Here is a 13,443-nt window from a genome sequence, read left to right as displayed (position 1 = left end):
CCATAGATTCCGTAGGTTATTTGGAAACACACTAATGGTAGCATATTTAAGAACCAGTCCTTGATTAAGACCAGGAACAATATTTAAGAACCAGTCCTTGATTAAGACCAGGAACAATCTTACCAGCAAGATTTACCCTGAAAACGATGGCAACCTAGTGAAAATGGCACCAGCCTAGATACAAGTCTTAAATTATTCGAGCTTGGCACTGCACCAACTATACATAGTTATAAAAACTAATACAAATTAGTGGTTTCGATATCAACCCCCCTTACACCAGGAAATTGTTCTCGTTTGTTGGTTGGCGCTTTGCTTGTAATTCTGGGTTTTCAGTTAATCGCCAAAGTGATTTGCTTTGGCAGGTATGGTTTGTCAGGCTATGGCAGGGAAGAATAGGATAGTGGGCCACAGGAGCTTCTGCCTGAACCCCTAAACATGGTATGCCATTGGTTGGGTTTGCATGTGGTGGCTCAAGTTGCTGTAGCCCTCTCAATATGCATCAGCCAGGACAGGATGATCTGCTCATCTTCAGGACCAGAGTGTACCAAGTTTTTACTCGCTTTAATAGCCAGACAAAAACAGGGAGTGGTTTCCTGGGTTAATGTCTGGGGTAGATTAGCATCAGGTGAAGCAGAAGGCCATTTCTTTTCTTCTGATAGCCACAGCCAGATAATCCTTGGTGGCGAAAAACAAACATGTAATGCTTTTTTTATTAAAACGCAATTAAGTTGGCCAAAGTGTCCGATGACTATACTCCAATGGACCCCTATACCTTCAGGCAGTCTGATTATGGGTCAGTGGCAGAGCTAACACTGTCAGAAAACAGTTTCCCAGACTCTGAATCAAGTGGACAGACCAAGGATTTGGAAGACAATCTTTGGTCACGTTTGTAGCTGAACATTCTGCCCAACAAACTAAATCTGGCTCATTGTGTCCCCCAATGATTATTAGTTTAGTGAGGTGTTGCTCAACATTAAAGTGGCTTAAGACTTAACTCACCTTCTGCAGGCCTTCTTGTACTTTATTATTCAATTATGGTCCATCTCGGCATCCCACACTCATTCCCTTTAACTTCAGGTTTGCTCCAGTTTCTTACTTTACTGTTTATACAGCACACCCACTAGGTGTGGCTCGCGAAGCCCAGGCACCCAAACACCTGCATATCCAAGCACGGTCGAACAATTCATTTCACATGCATTTGCATGCATGAGGTGGCACATGCTAATCTCAAAGTTACATGGGTGAGACTGGAGGACTTGTGAAGTTCAATCAGCCCTCCATCAGTTACGATTAGCTATGCACACAGTCATTCTATCAGAACATTAGGTGTGCCATCCACTTGCAACCCAAATACTTTCATTTTCACCCAGAAGGATACATGAAAGATTCGAGACAGTATGCTGCTTGAAGTGTTTATTACTATAAATACACAATACATGGTGACACAGTATGAAGTGGTCTAGAACTAATTAGGATTTCTAATACCGTAGCACTTACTACAAAAGCATGTTCACCAGAAATTCATGCGCGATACAAAAAGTGCTCAATAAAGACCAGTAACTGGCAAGATCCGGTGAATTACCTTCAAGGTAAATACAATTATGGTCATACCAGTGCTCTGCAAGCTTTTATACATTTACCCTTGCATGTCCAACTTATCCATCACGATTAGATGATCCATGCTGCACAGCTGGCAGATAACTTGGCATAAATAGTATACAGTGAGTGCTGCAGTGCACATGGTACAAACTAATTTTTGCATGCATGTTGGCTGTTAGTCTCCTCCTTCTCCTTTTCCCTCCGTATGATGAGTGCCACCCAACTGGGGATAAAAGGGACCCACCAACCAGTTGAGTGGCATGTTGTTCACAACATAGTCCACCATATTATCCATTGAACCCTTAATTTTGTCCAATTGTCCTCTAGTGGTCGCAAGAGCGTTGTCGGAGATTTCTCTGACAGAGGAGGCCAAGTGGAAGTTCTGGTACAATTCGCCAGCCATTGTACACATGTGGTGAGCCTGTTCCTGGATGTTATGTGGCAGGCCGTGTATACTGGACACTAGAGTGATGCAGGTGGTCTGAAGATGTTTTGTAAGGTTGCGGGCAATCGCCAGGGTACGAGACTCAACATCCTGGGGAAAGAAAAAGATTGTAAGTACTTGAACTGACAAGGCTACACGGTATTAGGTTTACAGACTGTACAAGCTGCGTATACTAGCATCAGTTTGATCACAGGAATCCAGTCACAGCAGCTTCATGAGGGATGCCACTGAAGTCTTGCAGGGTTCTGCACAGATTCAGTTCAATGCACACGGCTGTAGCAAGCATCGACAAATTTAAGGTATAAATAGCACTACATTTCCCGCACAACAAGTTCTTAAACATTAAGGCAGTAATCTGGAAAAATCTGTAGATCAGACAAGTGCAGATTTACCTCTGTGCCATTACACTCCTCGCCAACATTTTGGCCTGTGCTTTTGCTCCATTCCAACCAAGACTGGTAAAGCTTTTCTTGGGCATCATGCAGCTTCTGGTTGGCATTATCCATATTTTTCCGTGCATATTCCATCTAAAGAAGAAAGTGCGTTGATGCCTTGTGTTACAGTTCAGTAGTTAACAGTAAGAAAGTAACTAGAGTGCAGCTTACCACTGCAGTAGCATTAAGAAATCCCCTTACAACACATTTGCATGTCCAGTATGGTCCATTTTGAATGCCATTTGTCTAACAGGTCAGATTAAAAGGAAACGGCAGGCAATGAATGCAGTAAATGTTTAATGCACATTTCATACCCCACTGAGATGGAGCAGAAGTGGTATAAAAAAAATTGTAATAAGGATATGGACTTTCAGCTCAACACTAGACACGTTTAGAGGGATACACGCAGTTGCAATGCTTCTTACCAGGGCAACTGTACGGTGGAGGTGAGAAATGGCTTCCTGGCTCCTGGATTTTGCATCACTCAACCGGGTTATGGCTTGCGGATAGGCACGCTTCCGAACTTTGCTCGACAAGGAACCTATTCGAATATAGTAGTTTGGCTTCTGAGCCCCATCTTCAAAGCCTTGCACACATGCAGCTTCTGCAGCTGCAAACAGAAAACAAACTATTAGTTACTTAAGTTAGGACCACAACCTGCCAACGCGATACACAATAAACCACACTAATGCATACAGGGAAGTGAATGGGAATAATGTCCCGCAAACGCAGTACCGATTACAAGTGGTAAGAAAAGTCATTTACCCAGCTCCTGTGTGTGAAGAAAGTGCTGTACGATTGGGGAACGGAAAGCATGAGCTCCCTAGCCCCTTATAAAAGACTAACTTTAGCTTCCCCACGTTATGTCTCGTGTTAGAAGGGTTATTTGCCTGTTGGATAATTAAGTGGCGACATTTAGACATGAAAATGTGCTGCCAAATGAGCAAGACAAATTTAGTATCCTGCCGTGAAGGATAAGGTACACAGCTTTTGTATTCATTTTTATATTTGGAAATAATCCAAACGAAAACCATTCATACTGCAAAACAAACTCAGTTTTGTGCATTGCACCCCCAACGAATTCTACATTATTTTACAAATGTTCCGATAATGAAAGTCTGGCAGCCATGAAAGGCCTCAAACGTTAACCAAGACAGGCATAGGAGCCCTTTGTTGCAGCACCCCGCCCCCCCCAAACAAAGTAGCACCTGCAAGTTACACGACAGGTCTCTGCAATAACCAAATGAAACCACCACCTCATCCTACTAGGCTAGGAAGATAGACAAATGTAGGTTTATATGGGGAAACGGCCATTACAACGCGGCCGTTTCCACGAATACATTAACCACGCATGCATTACTATTATGAAACTTATAATGCGCTCGGCTTACCCAGGGGCATCCCGGCGCAACAGACCACAAAAAAGGAGAAGACTCAGCTAACACTACCGAGGAAACAGATGAGTCTTAAGCAACTTCCTAAATGATAGGATCTGGGGTTCTGAGCGGATCTTAAGGGGCAGAGAGTTCCAAAGGGAGGCTACCTGCACAGAAAAACGCCTGCCCCCCGACCGGGCTCTTCTTACTCTCGCTGACTGCAAAAGATGTTTTTGCTCAGAGCGCAACAGACGAGAGGGTTTATAGGGACGGGCCATATTTGCAAGAATGGAAGGGCCTTTACCGTGTAAAATTTTATGAGCTGTACAAAGCGCTTTAAATTTCACCCGCTCCTTCACGGGGAGCCAGTGGAGCGCTTTAAGGGCCGGAGCAGCAGACTGCCTTCTAGGGACATCCATAAGGACTCTCGCAGCTGCATTTTGCACCTGTTGGAGGATTTTGAGAGTAGCTTCCGGAGCACCGAGAAACAGCACATTCCCATAATCGAGCCTGGATAGAATTAGGCCACGAATCAACAACTTCCTTGATGGAGCAGGAAGCAGAGGTAACACCTTACGGGCTGATTTCAACAAACCAAAACAGACCCCTGCGGTCTTCTTGGCATGAGTCCGAAAGGACAGATCGTCATCCAACCATATTCCCAAGGATTTGATCTCCTTCTTGGGGGATGGTGGGTCGCCAAGAGACCGGGGCCAGCAACTCGCAATGATGGAAGGATTGGAGTTGCCCAGGAGCATCAGCTCGGTCTTACCTCCATTGAGCTTTAAATCAGAGATGGACATCCACCGATAAACATTGGCGAGGCAGTCATGTAATACCTCCGGGTGCGACGCCAATTGCGTGAGGCCCACCACCAGCTGAGTATCATCAGCATAGCTGATGATCTTCACCCCCGAAGGGGCGACCACTCTTTCAAGTGGAGTCATATAAATATTAAATAAGGTAGGGCTCAGCGATGAGCCCTGCGGGACTCCACATTGAAGAGGGATTGGGGCAGATTGCTCTGACCCTTCCCAGACCTGGTAGAAACGATCCGCAAGAAAGGAACCCAGCCATTTCAAAGCTGTCCCCGAGACACCTGCCTCTGACAGCCGTTGGAGGAGCACCTGATGGTTCACGGTGTCAAAAGCAGCACTCAAGTCCAGGAGGATCACTGCCACTGACCCCCCTGTGTCGAGAGTGCTTCTTGCCTCCTCCACTACTGCCAACAAGGCAGTGTCTGTTCCATGGCCGGGGCGGAAACCAGTCTGGGAATCTCCTAGCAGGTGGTTAGCTTCAAGATGGTGCGAGAGCTGACGATTGACTAGCTTCTCAGCAATTTTTGAAAAACCAGGAAGGAGAGAAATTGGCCTAAAATTGGTCAAATCAGATGGATCCAATCCTGGTTTTTTCAGTATGGCTTTCACCACAGCCTTTTTCCATCTCTGTGGCACTATGCCCTGAGCAAGTGAGAGGTTTATGAGATCAGTCAAAGGAGTTGACAGGATGTTAACCACGGGCTTAAGGTGTTTCATCGGGACTGGATCGCTCGGAGAGCCACTCTTCATCTCCAGCAGGACCTTTGTAACCTCATCTTCCGAGAAGGGGCCAAAGGATATAAACTCAGTCGGGCAGTTTAAAGAACCAATGACTGATTCCTGAATGAGAGGGATAGAGGGTAAGGAGGATAATACTCTCTATTTTAGAGTAAAAAAATTTTGCCAAATCCTCACATTGTTCTTTAGGGTCATCGTGAAGCACTGGGGGGGTGGGTGCTTTCAGAAGTTCTTTAAAGATTTTAAACGACTCGCCGGAGGAGTTACTTGCCCTCGCGATCCTCTCGCTAAAGAAAGCCCTTTTAGCGTCCTTCAGTGCCCTTTTATATTTCCTCAGCTCCTTCCTATAAAAGGCCCGACTTTCCTCAGTCTGCTCTCTCCTCCAAGCACGTTCAAACCTTTTACAGGAAGTTCTGATACACCTGAGTTTGAGGGTGTACCAGGGAGCAGAACCAATTCTTCTCTCCCTGACAGGCCTCCTTTTATTCGGGATCAGCAAATCCAAGGAGTTAGTTAGCCAATTGACTACAAGCTGATCTGTGATGCTGGGGTCATCTACAGGATGGGGACAAGTTCTGGCTAGCTCTTCCGCCCACCTGTCTACCGGAAGCTTCGACCAGAGACGGTCCACAGTATGTTGCCTAAGTGGAGGATCTCTCCGGTTCCCAGGCAGCCAGCTAAACGGAATGAAATGGTGGTCAGTCCAAGGGAGAGCCAACGTCTGGAGGGCCTGCAAGTTCGCCGAATTAGCGAAGACCACATCCAGCTGATGACCTCTATTATGAGTCGCTCCCACATTGACAAGATGTAGGTCAAGTGCACCAAGCGAACTTATAAGATCCCTTGACACCACATCATTGGGGTCGTCAAAATGAAAATTGAAGTCCCCAAGAGTGAGAAAATTGGACGAAGCCGCAGCAAGTGGAATAACAGTTTCCATAAAGGAATCCACGAAGTTCCCTGGGGTAGCGGGAGGCCGGTACACCAAAATGCCAGAGATATAGACAGTCGAAGAGATGCCAAGAGTGAAATGACAACTCTCCGCGTTATTAATGCCGCAATCTGCGGCTTTGCATACCAATGTGTCTCTGTAGATAATGGCCACTCCGCCCCCTCTTCCATCCGGCCTATCAAGGTGAAACATGAGGTATCCCGGGGGAAGAGCATTAACAATGTCGGGGTCGGAACCAGTGGACAGCCACGTCTCCGTAAGAAATAAAGCATCCAAACTATAATCCAAAAGGAGACAATGGATTTCCGTGGAGTGACAGGGAAGTGATCTGCAATTAAGCAGAGCCATCATAAAAGAGTCGGAATCCTTAACCGTATTATGTGGGCGACAGCCAGAACAGGGTTTGAATACAGCACCCTCCGCCCAATAATAGTAGCAACTAGGATGTCTTGGCACGCGTAATGCGAGAAGCGAGTCCCGTGAGTACCTGTAAGAAGGGATCCGTGTGTTCGGAGAGTTGAGCAGAGTGGTATGCCCAAGGCCCGTCTGGGCCCGGACGGGCACAGACGGGCTTGACTCTGGCGACAATCCGGTGATGACGCTGCGTGATGACGCTGCGCGTCAGCATGGCTGCCTTTATGTTCGCCGAGCGCGTGCACACTGGAGCACTAACCGCGCCGCCTACACTGTCCCCCCCTCCCAATATGGCCACCAGTCAAGACAGTGGACAGGGACCCGCTAAAACGCGGTGAGTATTACAAAATTATAGTGGGGGTGAGGTGACAGCAGTGTGGGTCTGCGAGTGGCCCAATTTAAAAACGAGGGAAAACGAGAAACAAAAAAATCAAAGTAAATGAAAAAACGGGATATTTAAAACGCAATAGATGCTTCAGCGCATGCGTGGTTAACACGATAGCCTTTACCACGCATACCTTTACTACGAGGTGTGTAGTAAAGGCATATGTGGTAAAGGTTCAAAATAAACATGGGGGGCTTGGGGTCTTCCCCCAAATAAAAACCTCACCTGAAATAGTTGTCGTTTAAGAGGAAACGGAAAGAAACTTCCGTTTCTTCTTAAGGACGTACGACGTTCACCACGCATGAATTAGAGGAAAAAGTTATGCGTTGATAAACCATTCCGTTGTAACGCATGCGTGGTAAAGGCATGCGTTGCAACGGAATTCGTTGTAAGAACATATAACCGTTTATATGTAGTTCAGAAGACACCAACGTGGTCCTAAACCGCAAGACTCCAAAGACGCATGTAAACAAAATATCTATGTGCACACATGAACCGGCACTTTGTAAACACAATGCAGCTTATGTACAGCTCAACAAAATCCCACCACAAAAGATCTTGGCTTAGTGCTACTGTTTCAAAGCAATAGTGCGCCTAGTGGTGTAATGTAGACACTTTTGAGGGGGAAGAAAAGACGGGTATGGGTTACACATTCCAAAGACTATTTTGCAGAGGAAGCCAACACAGCTGGTTATGCTGCTGGGTGGCACCATAGGAGCTTCAGATTAAGGAAACTCCATGCAGCACACTAAACTGAACACTGGGATTTCTACAGGATAGGGATGAAGGTGGACTGATAGAAATCCATGGATTGGTCTGCCAAGGAACGAGTCTGAAGGGGTCAAGAATATTTACATTCTTTGGCTCGAGGCACTTTGTGGCTTTTCATGGGCAGAAAAGTCTCAAAAGACAAACTAGGGGATCTGAGAACAAGCTTGAATAATCTAGGCTTTAAGAGCCAGTAGAATCTTGTCTGCCAGTTGCCAAAAATTGTTCAGGCCAGTACAAGAATAGGATGTGGACTTATGGTGGGAAAGAGCAAGTTGAAGTCTAAGATTAGGCCTAGTAGGGAGTGTATAAACTGAGCATAATGGGAAGACCAGTGGACATTGTGTGCCAACTGAAGGTTTGTCAGAAATTGGCTGCGGATAAAATGACACTTCAAACCCCGACCAGCTGTGGCAACGCAAGGACTAGGCAAGGGCACCCTGAGAGCTAAGAGATAAACATGTGATGGCAAAGTGAGCAGCAGCCAGCATCAAGGTCCCATAGCCATCAGTTTCCCTGCACAGTAGGCCCTTAGAGAGTCCCTTCGCTACTACAAACTGGACAGAACACAAGATGTTTAAGATACCAGCAATAAAAAACAAACTTCAAATATAGAAAGCCATACGGCAGACTAATTAAACGAGTCCTCAGATGCACTCACCCAACTCTTCCTCGGTCAGTGGGAGATACTGGTCTATTAGAGTCTCTGATTTGGAAAGTGCCGAGTCCACACCATTATTCACAATTTGCACCACATGGCTGCCCAGCACTGTGTTAATACTGCCATGTACAACAGACTTCGTCAATTCAACACTCTCATGAACAGCTCCTTTGGTCTTGTCGACCACACCAGTGATTGTATGAGCCACAGTATCTTTGGCACCCGTTACTGTAATGGATAAGGCTTCTTTGGCACCAACCATCATATCGGAGGCTTTAGACACAAGCTAATGAAAAGAGAACATAAATCTTTATATTTCATTCACTGTATAGTTTAAGCGTAAAATAAATTGCCCGATAAGGCAAATGTTCAATTACAGAAGTATTTACAATAAGGACCAAGAAAAGCTGCACAGCGTGAAGTTTAGAATTAGTAGCAGCAAATTACAGGAATAACAAACTACAGAACCAAATAAAGGGTATGCACAGTCAGTATTGCTAACCATAGATAAAAAAAATCATGCATCTATTATTGAAACTATTACCTTGTCTGACGGCTGATACAATATTGGGAGCTTCTCTTCTATCTTATCAAGACCCATACATGCATAGTCATTCGCAACTGAAACTGAAAAAAAATTGAATATTAAGTCTCATACAGTTTAAACCATTCTGTTTGTAGAGTTTCAATGAGCAATTTACATGCAGCGGCCAGCCTCTACTCAAAATTACTAAGATTGAGGGTGCGACGTGACTAATTGCATGTCTAGGTAGACAGTTTTGATCTCACGGCCATAAGCTTTCGATTTAGAGTAACCATACTATCACTCAAATTTCTGAGGGATAGATTCACTTTTCTTTGTATATACACACACAACAGTATACAAACAAATACCAAACAGTTGTAAACATAGGTAGATGCAGTGCAGTTTACAGTTGCATGATAAGTTTTCTGGCAACATATTGCAGTGGTCATATGGTATGTGACAGCCAAGACCAGTTATCAATAAGACCCAGCCCATAATCGTGCCTCCAGGTACCCAATACTTCATAGCATTATCAGAGTAGCCTCGGCTATTCTAGGTACCTCCCTGGCCATATAAATATCCAACCCCTTTCTCCACCCTTTTAGGGTAGACCTCCTGAGGCAACCACCCCCTCCCAATGCACTGCAATATCCCCCTTACTCTACCACCAGTCCCTAATGCTAAACAGGAGCTTGGCCCAGGGACAGTCACATGTTGTACACCTAAGAGGACATTCAGGCTCAAGTGGGTTACCAAACACCAGGGTTTTTTTGCAATTAGTGTGCCACTTTGTCCCAGTGTGGCTGGATTACTGGGCAAACACATTGTGTGTGGGGGGGGGGGGTGGAGGGGGAGAAGAGCGAGTACATCTCACGCAGTCCAGAGACGTCGCTCTTCCCATCGCATGTAGTCGCACCCCGTCATTAAAAACCCTGTGTTGTATTCTGAGCTGTATTAGCCTCAACCTAGATTTAATTGTTACTGACTGTTGGTGCATTAAGGCTGTCTCTTAATCAGTGTAACCCATCTCGACCATGCCCCGCACCATTGGAGATTCACCAGGGTATGCATCATGTTTAGGGTTTTGTAGGTGGGAGGTATTCCCCCCCTCCAGAGCACCTCCAAAAGCAGCCTACCCCACAAAGGAACATAGTCAGGAATCTGAACTCCCCTTCTCCGCCTGCCATTTGTGCCTCACTTGAGCAACCGATACCCTCTGGAGCGATGACAGACTCGAGCCCCCACACCCCCTCCCTTTCCAGGAGGCCCCAACCTTAAGGATTTTTATTGAATCCCAGGCTTAAAGAAGGCTAAAGGTGTAGATACCGCACTGAAAGTGGTTACTTACATTACTACTTTCAAGGGATGCATTCACAAATTGGAACAGTATGCCGAGTAAAACAGTAGTTTAAGAACTGCAGTCCATCTTCCCACCCAAATCACGCATGGTTAATTTAAAACACCGAGTGAACATTTTTTAAGCCTTGAGCAACAGCATTGCATTTAACATGTTCACGGGGGCGGGGGAAATCGAGCCAATAATCCGCCTTTAGCTTCACTTACTCTGAGGCTCCATCTTTTGAAGTATTGGTTTGGCGCTGGTTATAGCCACGTTAGTGACTGTCAGTACTCCGATTTCTGCCACTTCACAGAGAGACCTCAGGTAGGGATGGTTCTCCTTTGTGTTTGCGTAGACCGAGGACACCATGCCATAGGTGGAGCTAATAAGGGGGAGGCTGATCACGCGTGACACCACATTCTGTTTAAGAAACAAACATTGTAAGTAAACTGGAAAAAAAGTCACTGGTTTTACTAAACAAAAAAAAATAAAGCAAAGTCACAAAAAACAGCCATTACCTGATGCTCAACTGCTACCGAAGCCATTGTGGTATCGCAAATCCTATTGAACGGATAGAGGATTAGTAAAGTAAGGAGAAAGTCACGGTAGCAACTAAGCTACTCCATTAACACCACTAATACACATTAGCAAAGGAACGAGAGAAACCAGGCAACTCCCGAAAGAAAAATCATGTATTTGGGGGACACTGCAAAACATTGTTAACTAGAAAAGGAATGAGCCCCGTCTAATCCCAGACTAATATAGCAGAGTAAGAAGGGATTGTGGAGTGGCGTGGAAGAGATAAACACCATGCCCAGCTTTGTGACAGACTTCGAGCGAAATCAAAAGCCATGAATGCATACCGTTTAAACAAATAAGTCACGTTTTCAACATGCGACAGTAAAACTGGGATTTCGGAGTTTGTCGCATTCTTTTTACCCATTTCTACATGTGCCAACTAGCCGTAGTGTTGGTCCACTCCCCTCCCTCAATCTCAAAAGGAACATAAACGCTCCAGGGCGGAACATACGCTTAGACTATCTGCTTAAAACCGACGACCACTGAAAATCAAAGCTAGAAATCGGGGGTTTAATAGGGATGAAAAATATACGGGGGGTTGTCGATCTCAAAGGAGCGCGCGGCCGATGTAATTAAAGGTGCGAGTTAAAAACACGTAAACTGAAAATCTATGAGGAGCATTATATGCCACCTGACCCGACTGGTATTTTGCCGCTTCTGTCACTGTATCTAGATATATAACACCACAAGTAACAGCAAGCCAGGGATATTGGCTTCGTCAATTGTGTTAGTTGCTTAAGATACATAAGCAACAACTATGGCTTTGTTTAGAATATTGAAAATACTTAGTTTATGAAATGAGATTGATCTATATATAACGAGTCTATGAAGTTAGATCAAAGGCAGTGAAGGGTGGCACGGCAGTTACCATCTTTTTTCCAAGGGTGAAGGCGAAAACGGAGAACTCGATAGGTACCAGTCCCAGCACCCGCTTTTTAGACCCGTTAGTGCTCAGCACCTGCTGGACCCGGCCCACTTAAAGCCCTTCAAGGAATCCCTGTGGAGTCGTGTGATATGTGGGAACGCAGGAAGTGCAGAGGGGGACTCCGACTACCCGCTTAAAGTTTACAAGTGAAGCCTCTAAGCGCTACAGAGGAAAATGGTATAGCGTGTATATTAAAAAATAAATAAATCACCACTCCTTTCAGAGGCGACGAAGTCCTTAGGTATAATACCTAACGGTGATAAATACCTCCTACATCCCTGCCATTGTAGACGTTGAAATATCAATCTCCACAATCACCTCACCTTGCTGTAGAGTGGTGAGGCTGGGCCTACCACGTGTATGTATATGCACTGAATAACTACACCAACACTTGCTTGCACTCAGCCGGAAAGACCCCGAGCGGTCTTCCGCTTGTTTATTTATACCGAGGGGCGAGCCCGCCCCAAGGTTGCGTGTGCGTGCGTGCGTGTAAGGATACAATGTATGTGAGAGCCCGGATGGCTCTCTACATCCCTCCTTTATTTTAGTCTCTTTCTGCAGGCACATTCATAGTCTCTTACTCATGGAGACGAACAAGCAAAGTCCAACAACCGTTGACTCGGCCTAGGATTGGGCCGCAGGTTGTAGCGACGATCCTGGGTCCGAGGTAGTTCGACAACCCCAGCCGGGGTTGTCCTCGGACCCTCGCTCGCATCCTCGACCCTTGGCTGACTCCGCCCGGCCGCAGGGCCTGGTGACACTGGCCTTGGTGGGGTGGCCATTCGCGGCAGAGTAGGAGTTGGATCAGAACAATTATCAAAGTCCATGTTTTCTTGGTCTCCATGTTCCATTCCCTCGGTCCGTTGACGCACATTGACATTGTCCAGTACCTTCTTGAAACATGAGGCATTCCTCGTCACGGTTTGGCCATTCCTCCTAGCTGTAATCATAGTCCCTTGCACTCGCTCCACTGTCCACACTTCTGGCTCAAAAGGAGTCCGAAACTTCCACCCAGGATGGCGATCCTTGACAACGACAGTGTCCCCCTGCCGGAGGGCTGGTTCTTTGGCATGCCGATGTGCGCTTGCTTTGATGTTGGTGGCCTGTCGCCGGGCCTGTATGGCCTCAGCGTCCCTTTCTCCCGGCACCCACGTGTTGACAGTGGGAATGCCATCCCTTGGAGCTCGCTTGAACAGAACATGAGAGGGAGCACACTTTGTCGTTGAGTGGGGTGTCTGCCGATAGGCTCCAAGGAAGTCGTCCAGGGCGGCCTCCGGGTCTTCGCCATTATCCACCGCAATCCGCAGCGCTCTGTTTAATGTCCGCATCAACCTCTCGACTTCCCCGTTGGCTTGAGGCCACAGGGGTGTGATTTTCCGATGTTTGATCCGGAGAGCCTCCAAGTAAGCCTGAAACTCTCTCCCTTGAAAGGGGGGCCCATTATCGGACTTGATTTCTTCAGGAAGCCCCATCGTAGCAAACAC

General features: G+C 46.2%; 1 protein-coding gene across 1 annotated transcript; it reads right to left on the bottom strand.

Annotated features, from left to right (window-relative positions):
* Window positions 1-1,398: 1,398 nt before the first annotated feature.
* Window positions 1,399-12,288, bottom strand: LOC144818493 (perilipin-2-like). The gene is made up of 7 exons (XM_078675964.1): window positions 10,974-12,288; window positions 10,680-10,875; window positions 9,135-9,217; window positions 8,591-8,876; window positions 2,904-3,088; window positions 2,437-2,571; window positions 1,399-2,134 (listed from the first exon to the last, which is right to left on the bottom strand). The coding sequence occupies exons 1-7, from the start codon at window positions 10,998-11,000 to the stop codon at window positions 1,775-1,777; spliced, it is 1,272 nt and encodes a 423-aa protein (XP_078532090.1). The 5' UTR covers window positions 11,001-12,288; the 3' UTR covers window positions 1,399-1,774.
* Window positions 12,289-13,443: the final 1,155 nt, after the last annotated feature.

This window comes from Lissotriton helveticus, chromosome 2_1, assembly GCF_964261635.1.
Source record: "Lissotriton helveticus chromosome 2_1, aLisHel1.1, whole genome shotgun sequence".
NCBI lineage: Eukaryota > Metazoa > Chordata > Amphibia > Caudata > Salamandridae > Lissotriton > Lissotriton helveticus.
The sequence above is the reverse complement of the archived record's forward strand: the minus strand, read 5'-3'. Positions and strand labels throughout refer to the sequence as shown.